The following is a 15,436-nucleotide window of genomic DNA, read 5'->3' on the forward strand; positions in this document are numbered from 1 at the left end:
TAGCCTCCAATTAGAAAAAAAGTGTTTCCTTTATTATTTGTTTTTTTTTTAATGTATTGTTTGTGTGAAAAGCATGATAAACCTATTACAGCACACTACTATATAACTAATGGTGTTAGTTGGGTACCTAGGCTAACTTTGTTGGACTTACAAACAAATTGGATTTATGAACCAGCTCTCAGAATGGAACTTGTTTGTATGTAGGGGACTTATTGCACTGAATCAACAAGATCTAAGTTTCTCTTCAAGATCAATTAATGACACAGGTTTAACTTCTTTATCTAGGTGGACAGGTCAATCTGTCAGTGAACAGTTTTTGTAAGAAAGTTAGTATGTTTAAATGCAAATGCTGCAGTATTAGTCAGAGAGCTGTAAAGCACCACCTGATTTCACTTTAAAATGCACCATAAATTTACCTTTTGGTTTATAACAGGGGATGGGAATGATACATTCTTCTTTGATGTGCAACTTCAGTTGTGGGTTACAGCCACCAACATGCTGTCCACGGTGGTTGATGCACAGCACAACTCGATAACGTAACCCTCGGCCACAAGTCACTGTGCACTTCAGAGATACAAAGAGAAGTCAATGAAATTCTTCTACATGAATATTAAACACAAAAGATCATCAGATAAATATTACATAAGAAAGGGGATGGAGGCTAATTTCCCATGATTCTTATGCTTCAGGGTAATCTTCCCTTGCAAGATTACTTCCAATTCTCACTTTGAAAAGTATTTCAGGTGAGGTCACAGCACAAGAAATATTGAAATGCCCTAAAATCTTTCTATACAAATATGAAAGAATAGGTTTTTCTCAAACTTGATTAAAAATTCACACATCATCCAAAACAATCTGTGAAGACAAAAGAAACCTTTTCAAACAATTGATTAAAAAGATATCAAATTTTGCTGAACCATGCTACAGGATTACCTTTCTATTCTGTGTATAGAAACTTATCTTGCAAAAATATCATATGAAAAGGCCCTCTAAGAGTATTCAGCCAAAAATGTAGGAAAAAATACTATAGGTGTAATAAGGCAGTTAAAATGAATGAAAACATTATGTTATTTTCTCTAAATTTTGTGAATTTTGTGTTGTCAGCATTTCTTTTCTTGAATAATTTATTTATGATTTAGAAGGTACTGTTGCCTATGAATGGAATTTTTTCAAGTCATGAATATCCAGGATATCTTTGCAGTTTATGTACATTATGTTGGTAAGTATATATGTATGTATGCATTTTTTTTTTTAAATCAAGACTAGTTTTTAGGACTACTTAAGGTTTACAGAAAAATTGAGCAGTGATTATAGTGCAATAAAAATAAAGTAAAATAATTTTAAAAAAGAAAAACTGACCAGTTAGTATAAGAGTTCCCATATGCCCCCTCTTCCTTACACACAGTATCCCCCAATATTAATATCTTGCATTAGTGTGGTACCTTTGTCACAACTGATAAACCAATACTGATATATTATTCTTAACTCAAGTCCAGAGTCACATTAGGGTTGTCAACTTTAAAATACTTGTAATTTCTTACAATTTCATTATTCTAAATATTTATTTAGATATTCAATATTTGTGTTTTGTATTCTTTTTTCTTAAAAAGTCACCTCCTTGGTAGGGGAGGGATAGAATGGAAGTTTGAGATTAGCATATGTAAACTTGCATATAGAATGGATAAACAACAAGGTCCTACTGTATAGCACAGGGAACTATATTCAATGTCCTGTGATAAATCATACTGGAAAAGAATATGAGAAAAGAATGTATAAATATGTATAACTTGATCACTTTGTTGTGCAGCAGAAATGAACACAACACTGTAAATCAACTATACTTGAACAAAATAAAAATTTTGAAAAGTCACCTCCATATTATTCAAACTTCAGGTCCCACCAATCCTGGATCCACCCCTGGAAGAAGTCAAGAAGCCTTGGGCACATGCCACAGAACAGACAGGGTTCTGCAGATGTGATCTCACTAAGGGGTTCTGATACACTGGCAGGTCAACCACTTCATTCCTATTTAACAGATGAGCCAATCAACAACCCGCCAACTAAGGACCTTCCTCAAAGTCAAGTAGTTCCTAAGAGGCCAAGTGGAATTCCATCCCAGAGCCTCCTGCTGTCAAAATAATGACTTCACCACTGCTTCATAAAGCTTGAAGATTCTTTCCTAAGTCCATAGATGTTTCTTAAAATGTCAGAGAAGAGTTTTAGAGGATATGGAGGCCTTTTGCAGCATAGACCCATCTTCAAGAAATTCTTAAAAAGATGGGAATACCAGACCACCTTACCTGCCTCCTAAGAAACCTGTATGTAGGTCAAAAAGCAACAGTTATAACCAGACATGGAACAATGGACTGGTTCAAAATTGGGAAAGGAGTACGTCAAGGTTGTATATTGTCACCCTGCTTCCTTAACTTTTATGCAGAGTACATAATTTCAAATGCTGGGGCTGGATGAATCACAAGCTGGAATCAAGATTGCCAGGAGAAATATCAACAACGTCAGACACACAGATGATACCACCTCAATGACATAAAGTGAGGAGGAACTAAAAAGCCTCTTGACAAGGTTGAAAAAGGAGAGTGAAGAAGTTGGCTTGAAACTCAACACTCAAAAAACTAAGATCATGGCATCCAGTCCCATCACTTCATGGCAAATAGAAGGGAAAAAGTGGGAGTAGTGAGGAATTTTATTTTCTTGGGCTCCAAAATCACCAAGGATGGTGACTGCAGCCATGAAATTAAAAGATGCTTGCTCCTTGGAAGGAAAGCTTTAACAAATCTAGATGTTGTATTAGAAAGCAGAAACACTACTTTGCTGACAAAGGTCCATCTAATCAAAGCTATGGTTTTTCTAGTAGTCATGGATGGATGTGAGAGTTAGGCTGAGCACCAAAGAACTGATGCTTTTGAACAGTGGTGCTAGAGAAGACTCTTGAGAGTCCCCTGGACAACAAGGATATCAAGCCAAGTCAATCCTAAAGGAAATCAACCCTGAATATTCATTGGAAGGACTTATGTTGAAGCTGAAGCTCTTGGCCACCTGAGTAAAAGAACTGATTCATTGGAAAAGACCCTGATGCTGGGAAAGACTGAAGGCAAGAGAAGGGGACAATAGAGGATGAAACAGTTAGATAGCATCACCAACTTAGTGGACTTGAGTCTGAGTAAACACCGGGAGATAGTGAAGGACAGGGGAGCCTGGGATGCCACAGTGCACAGGGCCCCAAAGAGTCAGACACGACTTAGTGACCGAACAACGACATATCAGTGGCTTCCAAATAGGCTGCCTGCCTCTGGGTTTTCCCAGCATCAGTCTATCTTACCTCATTTACTTAAAATATAACACATTTACTCTCTTCAACAAAAAGAGTGAAGCTTCATAGTAACCACCAGATCAAGAATACACTTCTAGGGACTCCCTTGGTGGTCCAGTGGCTAGAACTCAGCCTTACCAATGCAGGAGGCCTAATTTCAATCCCTGGTCAGGGAATAAGATCCCATATGCCACAACTAAAGATTCCTCATGACACAACTAAAAAGAGCCCGCATGCCACAGGAAAGATCAAAGATCCCACATGCCTCAAGTAAGATCTGGTGTAGCCAAATAAAATAAATAAATATTTTAAAAAAGAACACACTTCCAGTGTCAGTTTTAGCATCTCTGTCTTAATCTTCCAATTCTTAATAACATGAATTCTCTCTTTTATCCAGATGAATTAGGGCCTTTTCAACCTCCAGTCATTCTGTGTCATTTCTGCTTTACTCCACCATCCTGGCTTAGCCATACCCCACAGTGATGCCTTCTCTAGGCTCCTGCATGGTTTAAGTCTGCGAATCTGAAACATGGGTTCAGCAATATAAGGGCAACAAAGACTTTCCAAATAACTCTGTTTCAATCCCTGTTCCTTTCAGATATACCATGGTTCTCAATCATTCTTACCTGCTCTGATGCCTCCAACATTCTGCCTCACATCATCCTTCAACTGTCTTCTCAGCTCTTCAGGAGTAGGAACCATGTTCACATACAACTTCTGCATCCGCCATGTTGCCCAGTACAGTATTGGCCACAGAGCAAATAATCATTAAAGTCTGAGACTGAATTAAAAGTGGCATATTCTCAAATCTTACCTGAGACCACTCCATGGCGATCCACTTGGGACAGTCGAACAGATTGCAGGTTTGCATCACCTTGGGCTTGGGCGCGTACATGCACTTCCATTCTTCCACCTGAAGTATCGCTCCGTGCATGGACTCCTCCACACACACAAAGGTCCGCCTCTGAATCCCGCCTCCACAGGACACTGAACATGCAGTCCAAGGGTTATGTTCCCAGCTCAAAAGCAAACAAGTGAAAACACATTATTCATTTGTTGCTTGCTTCAAGTTTGCAAAGTTGACTGCAACAAGTACAGTCATAAGACTTTAATCTCAACTACTACACACACTGTGCTGTCTTGACTCCTTGGTCCTGAAGGTTATTGTCAGATGGGAGTAACACACCTGCCCCAGTATATTATAACAACAGGGCCATTGTGTGAAAGCATCTGCAATCTGACTCTAAAGTATAAAAACATCAATGGACAGTATTACTAGGGAATCATACAAAGTCAGTCAGAAAGAACCATCCTAACATGTCTAGGTATAAAAGGGAATGCAAATATCTAATCAACTGGAATGTGTTAGCTCCCTCTGTAACGTGCTGTGCTTAATCACTCAGTCATGTCTGACTCTTTACGACCCCATGGACTGTAGCCTGTCAGGCTCCTCTGTTCATGGGGATTCTCCAGGCAAGAATACTGGAGTGGGTTGCCATACCCTCCTCCAGGGGACCTTCCCAACCCAGGGATCAAACTCAGGTCTCCCACATTGCAGGCAGATTCTTTACTGACTTAGCCACCAGGGAAGTTCCCCTCTGTAATACCTAGGTATAAATGCATGCTTGACATCTCCAGTGACAGAAAATATTACGTTTGAGGCAGCCTATGCCATGTAATTCTTAGAAAAATCTTATGTAATTGAAGTCTTTGTTCCCTTAGCTCTCTGTAAAGGGTCTAGTCTCATACATTTAAGACTACTGCTACAGATACTATGGGCTTCCCCAGTGGCTCAGACAGTAAAGAGTCTGCATGCAGTGCGGGAGACCCAGGTTCCATCCCTGGGTCGGGAAGATCCCCTGGAGAAGGAAATAGCAACACACTCCAGTATTCTTGCCTGGAAAATCCCATGGACTGAGGAGACTGATAGGCTACAGTCGATGGGGTCGCAAAGAGTTGGACACGATGGAGCGACTTCACTTTCACCTTTCACAGATACTAAAGCTCCTTGCAAACTGCCTAGAGCATATTACAGAAAGGAAAAGGAAACATGTAACTCACCGAGGGAGAGGCTGGAAGTGGTCGTAGGGCATGATCTCTTTAAATCCATCACTAGAAATGAAGTCATGAGAATATAATTACTACTCAATACATTTACTCATTTGACTAGTACAGATGTCATATGACAAAAGACAGAGCTCTTTCAAATTATATTGACACTTAATATGCCAACTGTTCTGAACCATTTCCCCCCAAATTTCCTTTCCACTTGCACACTTTTGCTACCATCTCCTTAATTTTTAGGGACATCTTTGATAAACAACTTACCTAATTCTATATGAAAATGAAGAAAATGAAGCTAGCAGTATATACTCATTAAAGTAGTATATGTTCATCATCTCTTAATTTCAATAAATCTATTTATTCCCTTTTATCCTCTTAAATTGTGATAAAATAAATTCATGATATTAACATACTGTCTTATTAGCAGGATCTTTAGAAAACCACTTTGTTTAACAGAATCTGTCTTTTGAAAAGGCCTCCATTCGTGATTGTGTCCACCTGGGATTACAGGAAATGCACAGCTTCGAGATAGGAAATGAAATCCACTGAGAACGCTTCTCTTTCCACTTGCACACTGCCTCAGCCAGCTGGCAGAGAGCTGGGGGATTCTGGGACTTGATAGTGTGCTGTTATTTTAGGATCCTGTAGCAAAGCCAAGAAACTTCCCCAATCCAACTTCCCCAATCCAGAAGTTGGATTGCCAACTTCTGGCAATCCAAGTCACCAGGTACTAAATTATGCAGCAGGATGGTTTATGCATAGCTTTTCTGCTCTGGCAGTCAGACTCTCCACTTCCTGCACTATGCATTATTTATGCTGAGTTTAAGGTGAACACTTCAAAAGTCGAAATGTGGTCATCGGTAATCCCGTTTAAAAAGCTAAAATGGTGAATTATCAATATTCACAGCTGGTAGGTGGACTAGATGTACTTGAATGAAGAGACCTTTAATGCTGTATACACAAGACATGGTCAGAGAGGTTCATGATGAAAAGTGAAAGGTCACAGCACATGGACACAGAGCCCACAAGCGCGAACCAGATGCGTGAGCAGATGAGCCTAATGCCTCCTGACCAGGTTAGAAATGGGTTCGCAGGTACCTGCCACCAGGGTACATTCAAGGTCATGCAATGGAACTGTGTTGCTTGATAAGGATGGATCAGTCACAGCCGCCGTTGATTTCTTTTTTTAAATGTTTAATTGGAGAATAATTGCTTTACAAAATTGTGATGGTTTCTGCCATCCATCAACATGAATGAGCCTGTGTCATATAGGCTCCCTGTGTCATACGGCAAATTCCCACCAGCTGTCTGTTTTACATGTGGTAATATATGTTTTCATGTCACTCTCTCAACTCATCCCACCCTCTCCTTTCCTCATTGCGTCTACAAGTCTGTTCTCTATGTCTGTGTCCCCATTGTTGCCTGGCAAATAGGCTCATCAGTACCATCCTAGATTTCATATATATGTGTCAATATATGATATCTGTCTTTCTCCTTCTGACTTACTTCAGTCTGTGTAACAGGCTCCAGGTTCATACACCTCATTAGAACAAACTCAACTGCATTACTTTTAATAGCAGAGTGATATTCCATTGTATACATGTACCAAAGTGCAGTGATACAGACCTTGATGGACAAGGATCCATGCTGCATTCCTTCAGTTTGGGTTTTGGTTTCACATTTTCAGGGTAGTAATGGCAATAATGGTCAGGAACCACTCTCTTCAAGCGGATATCCACACATTCAGCAGAATTGAGCTGATACCCTAAAGCGGCAGAAGAGAAGTGTCTGAGTATTGCATCCATTTGGGATTTCCTTGGCAATGTTATCGCTTGCCACACATTTTTTTCTTTCTTCTTTAAGAAACTCAACTCAGTGGTTCTCAACCCTGGTTGTATAACAAACAGAACCATGTGGGAGCCTTTAACACATACCAGCACCCAGGTCCCCTTCTGGTCCAATGAAATCAGAAGCATTATAGTCAAGAAATCAGCATTCCCACAGGTTAAAGTGGGAGGAGTGGGTCCTATCTGTTCCCATGGCCACATTGCAACTGAAGAAATATGGCTGTTCCTTTATTCCCAGGCCACCTAGAAGGTAGAAGCAGCAGATGCCCACTGCTTAATCAGAAGAGGGTGTAAGGCGCTTTAGCAAAAGCACTAATAGAGAGCTAGCAATTGGACTGAGTGCTGCTTCCAGTTTCCCAAACTCCTTTAGGTTTATAGCTACTGTGGGGGAGCGAGTAAGATCATGAGTGTCAAAGCTTTGTTAACAATGTAAACCTATAAACAAAGGCTGGGTGATATGGTACAGCAGCAGCAGCAAAGTTATGACCAACCTAGACAGCATATTAAAAAGCAAAGACATTACTTTGCCAACAAAAGTCTGTCTAGTCAAAGCTATTGTTTTTCCAGTAGTCATGTATGGATGTGAGAGTTGGACTATAAAGAAAGCTAAGCACCAAAGAATTGATGCTTTTGAACTGTGGTGTTGGAGAAGACCCTTGAGAGTCAGAAAGGAGACAGAAAGGACATCCAACCAGTCAATCCTAAAGGAAATAAGTCCTGAATACTCATTGGAAGGACTGATGCTGAAGCTGAAACTCCAATATTTTGGCCACCTGATGCAAAGAACTGACTCATTTGAAAAGACCCTAATGCTGGGAAAGATTGAAGGCGGGAGGAGAGGGGGACGACAGAGGATGAGATGGTTGGATGGCATCACTGACTCAATGGACATGAGTCTGAGTAAACTCTGGGAGTTGGTGATGGACAGGGAGGCCTGGCGTGCTGCAGTCCATGGAATTACAAACAAAGAGCCGGACATGACTGAGTGATTGAACTGAAGTGAACCGAACTGAGCAGGAAAAAAAAAAAAAGACTTTTTAAAAAAGACTCTCAGGTTCCTCTAAGATGACTGAAATGTTTGACCAAGATTGAGAATGACTACTTGTGTTATAACTTGCATTATAACTTAGCACTTACTTTTTAAGATTTCTGTTTTGATATGGACCATTTTATTTTTAAAGTCTTTATTGAATTTGCTACAGTACTGTTTCTGTTTTATGTTTTGGTTTTTTTCTTTTTCTTTTTGGTCACAAGGCATGTGGGATCTTAGTTCCCCAACCAGGGATCAAACCTGCAACTCCTGTATTGGAAGGCAAAGTCCTAACCACTGGACCACCAGGGAAGTCCCTGTTTTTAGCACTTGTGATTAGAATGTTATAATAGACTCCTTTGAAAATTTTTGGAGCTCATGCACAGAAGGTGATTCAGTGTTATATCTCTTTACTGTTGTCATGGCACTATGCAAGGCTCTTGTTTCCTTATATTTCCCCTTCTTCCATTACAATCCCCCAGAGACATCTATTTATTGTTAATGTGTTAAATATACATCCATCTTTTGTAATGTTGTTTCATGTGTATCTGCTTTGACTAAATAAATAATACTGTGTCTTAAATCGTCTTCTGTTTTCTACTTTTCTCACTCAATGTTACATTTCTGAGAAGTACCCTTGTACTGAGCTATTGTTTCGCTCTTCTGTATAATAAATATTCCATTGCTAGTACACTTTACTCATTTCCTGCCCTGGGGTACCTAGGTTACCTCTGATAACAATGAACTTTCTAACTGGGGAAATAGCATTTTCTATACAGGGGAACAAAACCCTCCTATCTACATCTCCCCCTGCCTCATAAGCCTTCAAAGAAGAAGGAATGAAGACTTATTCCTGATTCTATTCAATCAGTTTGTACAGTCTCTGAGGAAAGTGAACATTCCATATGGATGAGGGCTATAAATTCAAAAAAACAACTCACAAAATGATGCTTCTATTTCCTGAAAGATCTGATTCCAAGCTTCCTGTCACTATATAAGTGTCATGTTAAGTTTTTTAAAAAGGTAATTTTTCAAAACCAGAATGAGCTCTTCAGAAGAAAAAAAAGTCCAAAATTAAGTTCTCAGCCTTAATCAACTGGTATAAAGTTCCAAAAATACACTTAAAGGCCCAATGTCTGAGAGCAATCTGATTTTATAAAACACTAGACAGCTTCCTACAAGTTGTGGCTTAAATGTAAGCTGAGTGTAGAAGGACAGACTGGTATGCATTATAAAAAGCAAGGTCAAAAACCACAGGAACGAAAATCCAAATGGAGTCGATAAAATATGACTTGGGCACCAATATCTGCCAGAAAGTCTGCAGCATCAGACAGCAATGCCAGTCCGGGTACTTTCCCTGAACTAACCCCACGTGTCCCACACAGATGACTGCAGACAAGACCGGGGAAGTCCACCCAAGTACTTGGAGACCAGCATACTAGTCTTCCTCATTATCCCAGACTCTGAAATGCATTTACATAAATCATATAGATTCGATTACTAATATAATTAGATTTTGGTAATGCTTTCCTTGTGGGTTTTATGTGTGTGTATTTTCCCCAAAATAATAACAGAATGAAATTATAGCTCCTCGAGTCAAAGAAAAATTTCTTTGTTCTAAATGGAAACATATTTCTAAAAGGAGACAAAGAGCATACAGGTGTTTATAATTTGGGGAGAGAGACAATTAATTTTCCTCCTTAATCTTGTCACAGTACACAGATAACTAAAAGAGAAAGAAATAAGACAGACTGCTTTCCTACATTAAGAACAAATGTACTGAAATTCTGCTGGTGTACAGAAAATGGCAGGATGTTGGGGGAACCTCTGAAAGGAGCCTAACATGTTCCTTCTGTCCTCACAGGCAACGCCATCTTTGGTGACAGACTCACAGCCAGGCAATTCCTTTGAAGGTTGGAATCCCGACCAGCAGGGCTGATTGTGGCTTTCCTTGGGCATCCAGATATGAGAAAACCTATTCTCCCAAGAACTGAGCCAAGTGAACTAAGCTGAGTCCCACTGTACATGTCCCTCCCAGAATGGAAAGCGTCTCTTTTAACTTCAGTGTCCAAATGAAAACCCATATTTAACTGTGTGTGAAAGCTAGAAAATAAATTAAAACTAAAGAGACATTTGTTGTTTTTCTCATGGATAATTAGAATCAAAAAGAATTCTTCAGGATTAGAATTTTAAAAGACATAGAATTTGAAAGCCTCCCTATCTCTTTGCTCTTATTTTGGGGTCCATGAGAGACATGCAAACATGTTTCCAGTTCTTTGCTCAAAGGAAAGGGTGTTCTCTAAATCCAGTTTTCACCTGTTTTCAAGAATAAGGCAGATGCATGTTCATTAACCCCACTGTGCCCCAGGCCGTGGAGTAAGATGCTGCGTGGTTACACGTCTCTAATTAGCACACTAACTTTAAAGTCAGCTTCAAAAACACAAACATGTCATTTTTAACTCTGAGCTCTAAATATTTAGGAACGAAGTCTGTGCCTCACCTCCTCCACACGTCACAGTGCAGGGAAAGAAGTCAGTTTGTCTCCACTGATGGCTGATCGGCTGGTAGAAGAAGAACTGGACCACGCTGTCCTTAGTCACAGTGTACCTGGTCTGGACAGAAAGAACTGTGATAACATGTCTGCATGCAATGAAATAGCACCTTCCACATCTTTCAACATGAGGTGAATACAAGTCACCTAGGGAGACAAACGCGTCTATCACAACACACTCTCGTACATGAAGATTCCCAGAATGTTAAGATGTGATAGCATTTCAATTAAATTTGTCATAAACGGGATTCCAGAAGATCTTCAACCATTCTCCCTGGAGTCATTTTTCCAGGTAATGCCATGCTTGTGAATGAGTTCACAAAAATGTAGGTGGACTTTAAAAAAAAAAACTTTATTGGCAAATAGTTGCTTTACAATGCTGTTAGTTTCTACTGTACAGTAAAGTGAATCAGCCATTTGTATACATACATCCCCTGTTTTGGATTTCTTTCCCATTTAGGTCATCACAGAGCATTGAGTAGAGTTCCCTGTGCTGTATAGTAAGTTCCTATTAGTTATCTATTTTATACATAGTAGTGTATATATTGAAGAAGGAAATGGCAACCCACTCCAGTGTTCTTGCCTGGAGAATCCCAGGGACAGGGGAGCCGGTGGGCTGCCGTCTATGGGGTCGCACAGAGTCGGACACGACTGAATCGACTTAGCAGCAGCAGCAGTAGTGTATATATGTCAATCCCAGTCTTCCAATTTATCCCACCCCTTCTTCCCTGCTTGGTATCTATAAGTTTGTTCTCTACGTCCTTGTATTCCTTCTTTACAAATAAATTCATCTGTATCAATTTTTTCAGAGTTTTTAGTTTGCTTAACATTTTTTTCTTCCTGATACCTATGATTTTAATTTCTATGAGAACAGGAACTGAGATGTAATCTGGGTTTGCTTACAACATGGCACATAATTAGGAATCTTACATTTTTAATAACAACATCCCTAAGCATCTTTTAGCAGATCCTTCTGAAAGTACAATTACAGAAACTCAAAATGTACACAAATCCACAGTGTTTGCATATGAGCCTTGCTGCACCTAGTTAACAGAGAGAAGGTGCACCGCTGAGCGTGAGAGGGCAGTTACGGACAGAGATAAGTTTACTTTCAGGTTATTTTATTTCAGCAAGTCCTCTCCCTTCTTTCTTTTCTTCTCTACTGATTGAACAAATGAGTGAATTGAGGAAAAGTCCCAGAATGTAACACAAAGAGAAAAATAGAGGGAAAACAAAGATTAAGCTTATGGGGAACAGCAGTATTCCTAGCAGAAGTGCCAGTATTACATGGAGTTAAAGAGAAAGAAAAGAGGGACTTCCCTGGTGATCTAATGGTTAAGACTCTGTGCTTCCACTGCAAGGGGTGCAGGTTTGATCCCAGGTCAGGGAGCTAAGATCCCATGAGCTGTGCAATGTGGGAAAGACAGAAGTACTCAGTCTAAAAATATTCATAAAGTTCTGAGCAGACATCATAAAAAAATGCAACATCATGGACAAAGAGAAATTCTAAAAGTTATCAGAAAAAAGATGATTCCCCACAAAGGAGTGAGAATCAGAATGGCATCAGATTTCTCATAGGCAATAATGGATACAAGAAAACGAACATCTTTAAGATGATGAGGGACAATAGTTTTTAATATAGAATTCTACAACCAAATTATTCACTATCAATCAATGATCACTTGTCAACTTACAATCTAAGATCAAATTAACAATCAGTAATCAGTGAAAAAATATTTTTCTCAGAGACAAAATGACAGAAACATGACCATTCAAAGACTAGAAAAATAAACTACTTAAGGGTATACTGAAAAAGAACTAATATAAATGCACGAGAAAGTAATGAGATGCAAGAAGCAGTAATGATGAAATGATCAGTAAAGCTTATTAGTAAATATAAATAAGAATTGACTGAAAAAGAAAAGTTTGATGTACTAACTTATAAAACAATTAAAAAATTGTAAAATTATCAAATGAAAAACTCCAGACAGGAGATGCGTATGGAAGAAGGGAAAGTTACAGGGATGGGATGAGGTTACAGAGGCAGAAAGCACTTCTAAGGAGTCTAAGAAGTTTAGAGTTTTTTAGATTCACGAAGCACCATGAAGCTTAAGCAGAAGAAAGTTACTAATTACATCATAGTCAAATTGATGAAAAAACAGGAGAAAATGGTTGAAAACAGACAAATAAGACACGTTACCCTCTAAGGGACATAAATAAGTCTGACAGCTGACATCTCAACAGAATAAATGGAAGCCAGAAGACAGTGGAGAGATATCTTCAAGAAAGAGTTTCACAATGACAAAGAGGTCAAGTCACTACAAGAGCTAATGATTCTAAAAGTTAGTGTACCTAACCACCAAGCTTCAAAATATGTAATTCACAAGTTGACAAGAATAGAAAAAATATAGACACCTCCACAGTCATAGTGATAGTTTTATCAGGTCTCTTGTGGTAACAGAATAAGGAGACAAAATTCAGTAAGGCTATAATTTTGAATAAAACCATTAATAAGCATGACCTAATTGATATATGTAGAACACTGTGCCCAACAACAGAAGACTACACATCATATTCTTCCAAAATTTGCCACAAATTGTTTTCACAAATTTCAAAACATTGAAATGATATAATGTTCTCTGAATACAGTAGAATTAAGGTATAAAATGATGTGATTTCTTGAAAATTCTGACATACTTGGACACTACACTTGGAAATATACTGTAAGTCAAATAATATATCACTATGAAAATTATAATACAATTTAACTGAATGATGAAGGAAAAGATTTCATATTAAGCATTGTGGAATGAAATTTAAGGCATGCTTTGAGAGAAATTTATGGAGTTAAAATTGTATGTAACGGAAAAATTGGATGAAAAATCACTGATCTAACCATCCATTTCAAAAAGTTAAAAAAAGAAAAGCATATTGAATCCAGAGAAAGAACAGAGATGGTAATAATAAAGACAAGAGCAGACGTTAATGATATGAGAATGAAATTATGTATTAGTGGCTTATAAAGCCAAACAGTGTTTCTCTGAAAAGTTTAATAAAATTGATAGCCCTCCAACATGAATGATTAAAGGGAAAAAAAAAAAGCAAGTAGAGACAAATAATCAATGTTAGGAATGAGACTCACCACAGATTCATAATGGAAGAAATAAGACAATACTGTAAAAAAAAAAACCTATGTCAATAACTTTCAAAAAGCTAGTTGAAATAGACAGGTTCCTTGAAACAAAACTGCCACATCAGGAAATCAAACATCTGACTAATTAGATAACAGCAATCTCACATAAACTGTTACAGAATAGAGGAAGTATTTCTCAATGTATTTTATAAAGCTAGCATAAAATTAACACCAAGATCTGACAAAGACATTACAAGGAAAAAACTCACCTCTCCTGGACATAAATACCAAAACATAATCATAAATAAAAATAATTTAAAATCATAACTAGTAATATATAAAAGGGTAACCCTTTTTGTTAATAATAAAATAACAAATACTTGTAGGTAAATACTGACAGTAAATTCTAATAAAAAATAATGACCAATAAAGTTTATTACAGGAAGGTAAGATCAGTTTAACATCCCCAAATCAATGTAGTTCACTGTATTAAGAGGAAAGAAAGGAAAAAACATAATCAGTACTTCTATTGAACATTGTACTACACGTCCTAAGTCATGCAAGAAAGCTCCAGTACTTGACACCTGATGGGAAGAGCCAACTCACTGGAAAAGAACCTGATGCTGGGAAAGACTGCGGGCATGAGGAAAAGAGGGTGGTAGAGGATGAGATGGTTAGATAGCATCACTGACTGAGTGAACATGAATCTCAGCAAACTCCAAGAAATAGGGAAGGACAGGGAAGCCTGGAATGCTGCATGTAGTCGTGGGGTCTCAAAGAGTAGGACATGACTTAGTGAGTGAACAATAACAACAATGTAATAAAATTTCTTTAAAGTATAAAACAATTGGAAAAGAAGAAACCAAACTCGTTATTTGTGGGTGTCATAATTGTGCATGTACATAATCCAAAAGAATTCACAAACTATTAGTATAAACATGTGAATGCAGTGAGAATATAATGTCAGTATATGGAAACCAATTAGATTTTCATTCTCCAGCCGAAAACAAATAGAAAAAATTTTAAAACATTTACAATAACATCAAAATAATAATCAAATATTTGGAAATTAATAAAAGATATGCAAAACATACACACTGAAAATTATAACCATAATTGAGAAGACTTTCAAAAGAACTAAATAAAGGGATGAATATACCATATTTATGGACTGTAAGACAATATTGGAAGGTGAATTTTCTCCAAACTGACCTACAGATTCAAAGCAACTCAAATCAAAATCAGCAGAATAAAAATTTAGGAGCATATTTCAAAGTTGACATGGAAAGGGAAGGAGGCAAGAATATTAAAGATAATCTTCAAGAACAAAGCTGAAGAAATTACACTGTCAGATATTGACTTTTCTAATGTTAGAGTAATTAAGTCACAATGGTATTGCTGCATATAGACAAATAGGTCAGAAGAGAGTGTAAAAATAGAGCCACACATATATACTTTGGAATTTAAGATAGATGGCAAAAGG

The 15,436-nt window shown here is 38.0% G+C and overlaps 1 protein-coding gene across 5 annotated transcripts in view; it reads right to left on the reverse strand.

Annotated features, from left to right (window-relative positions):
• The window catches only part of ADAMTSL3 (ADAMTS like 3), a 363,119-nt gene that overhangs the window by 138,808 nt on the left and 208,875 nt on the right, over positions 1-15,436 (reverse strand). For all 5 annotated transcript variants that reach the window (XR_006344423.1, XM_043921943.1, XM_043921940.1 and 2 more), the window contains exons 10-14: positions 10,770-10,881; positions 7,019-7,157; positions 5,390-5,440; positions 4,143-4,347; positions 417-564 (exon numbers count right to left, since the gene is read on the reverse strand). Coding sequence is in view for 4 of the 5 variants with exons in the window: in XM_043921943.1 (XP_043777878.1) it covers positions 417-564; positions 4,143-4,347; positions 5,390-5,440; positions 7,019-7,157; positions 10,770-10,881 (655 nt within the window). In the remaining variant the exon portion in view is untranslated. The remainder of the gene's footprint in view (positions 1-416; positions 565-4,142; positions 4,348-5,389; positions 5,441-7,018; positions 7,158-10,769; positions 10,882-15,436) is intronic.

Source organism: Cervus elaphus, chromosome 13 (genome assembly GCF_910594005.1).
Source record: "Cervus elaphus chromosome 13, mCerEla1.1, whole genome shotgun sequence".
Lineage (NCBI taxonomy): Eukaryota > Metazoa > Chordata > Mammalia > Artiodactyla > Cervidae > Cervus > Cervus elaphus.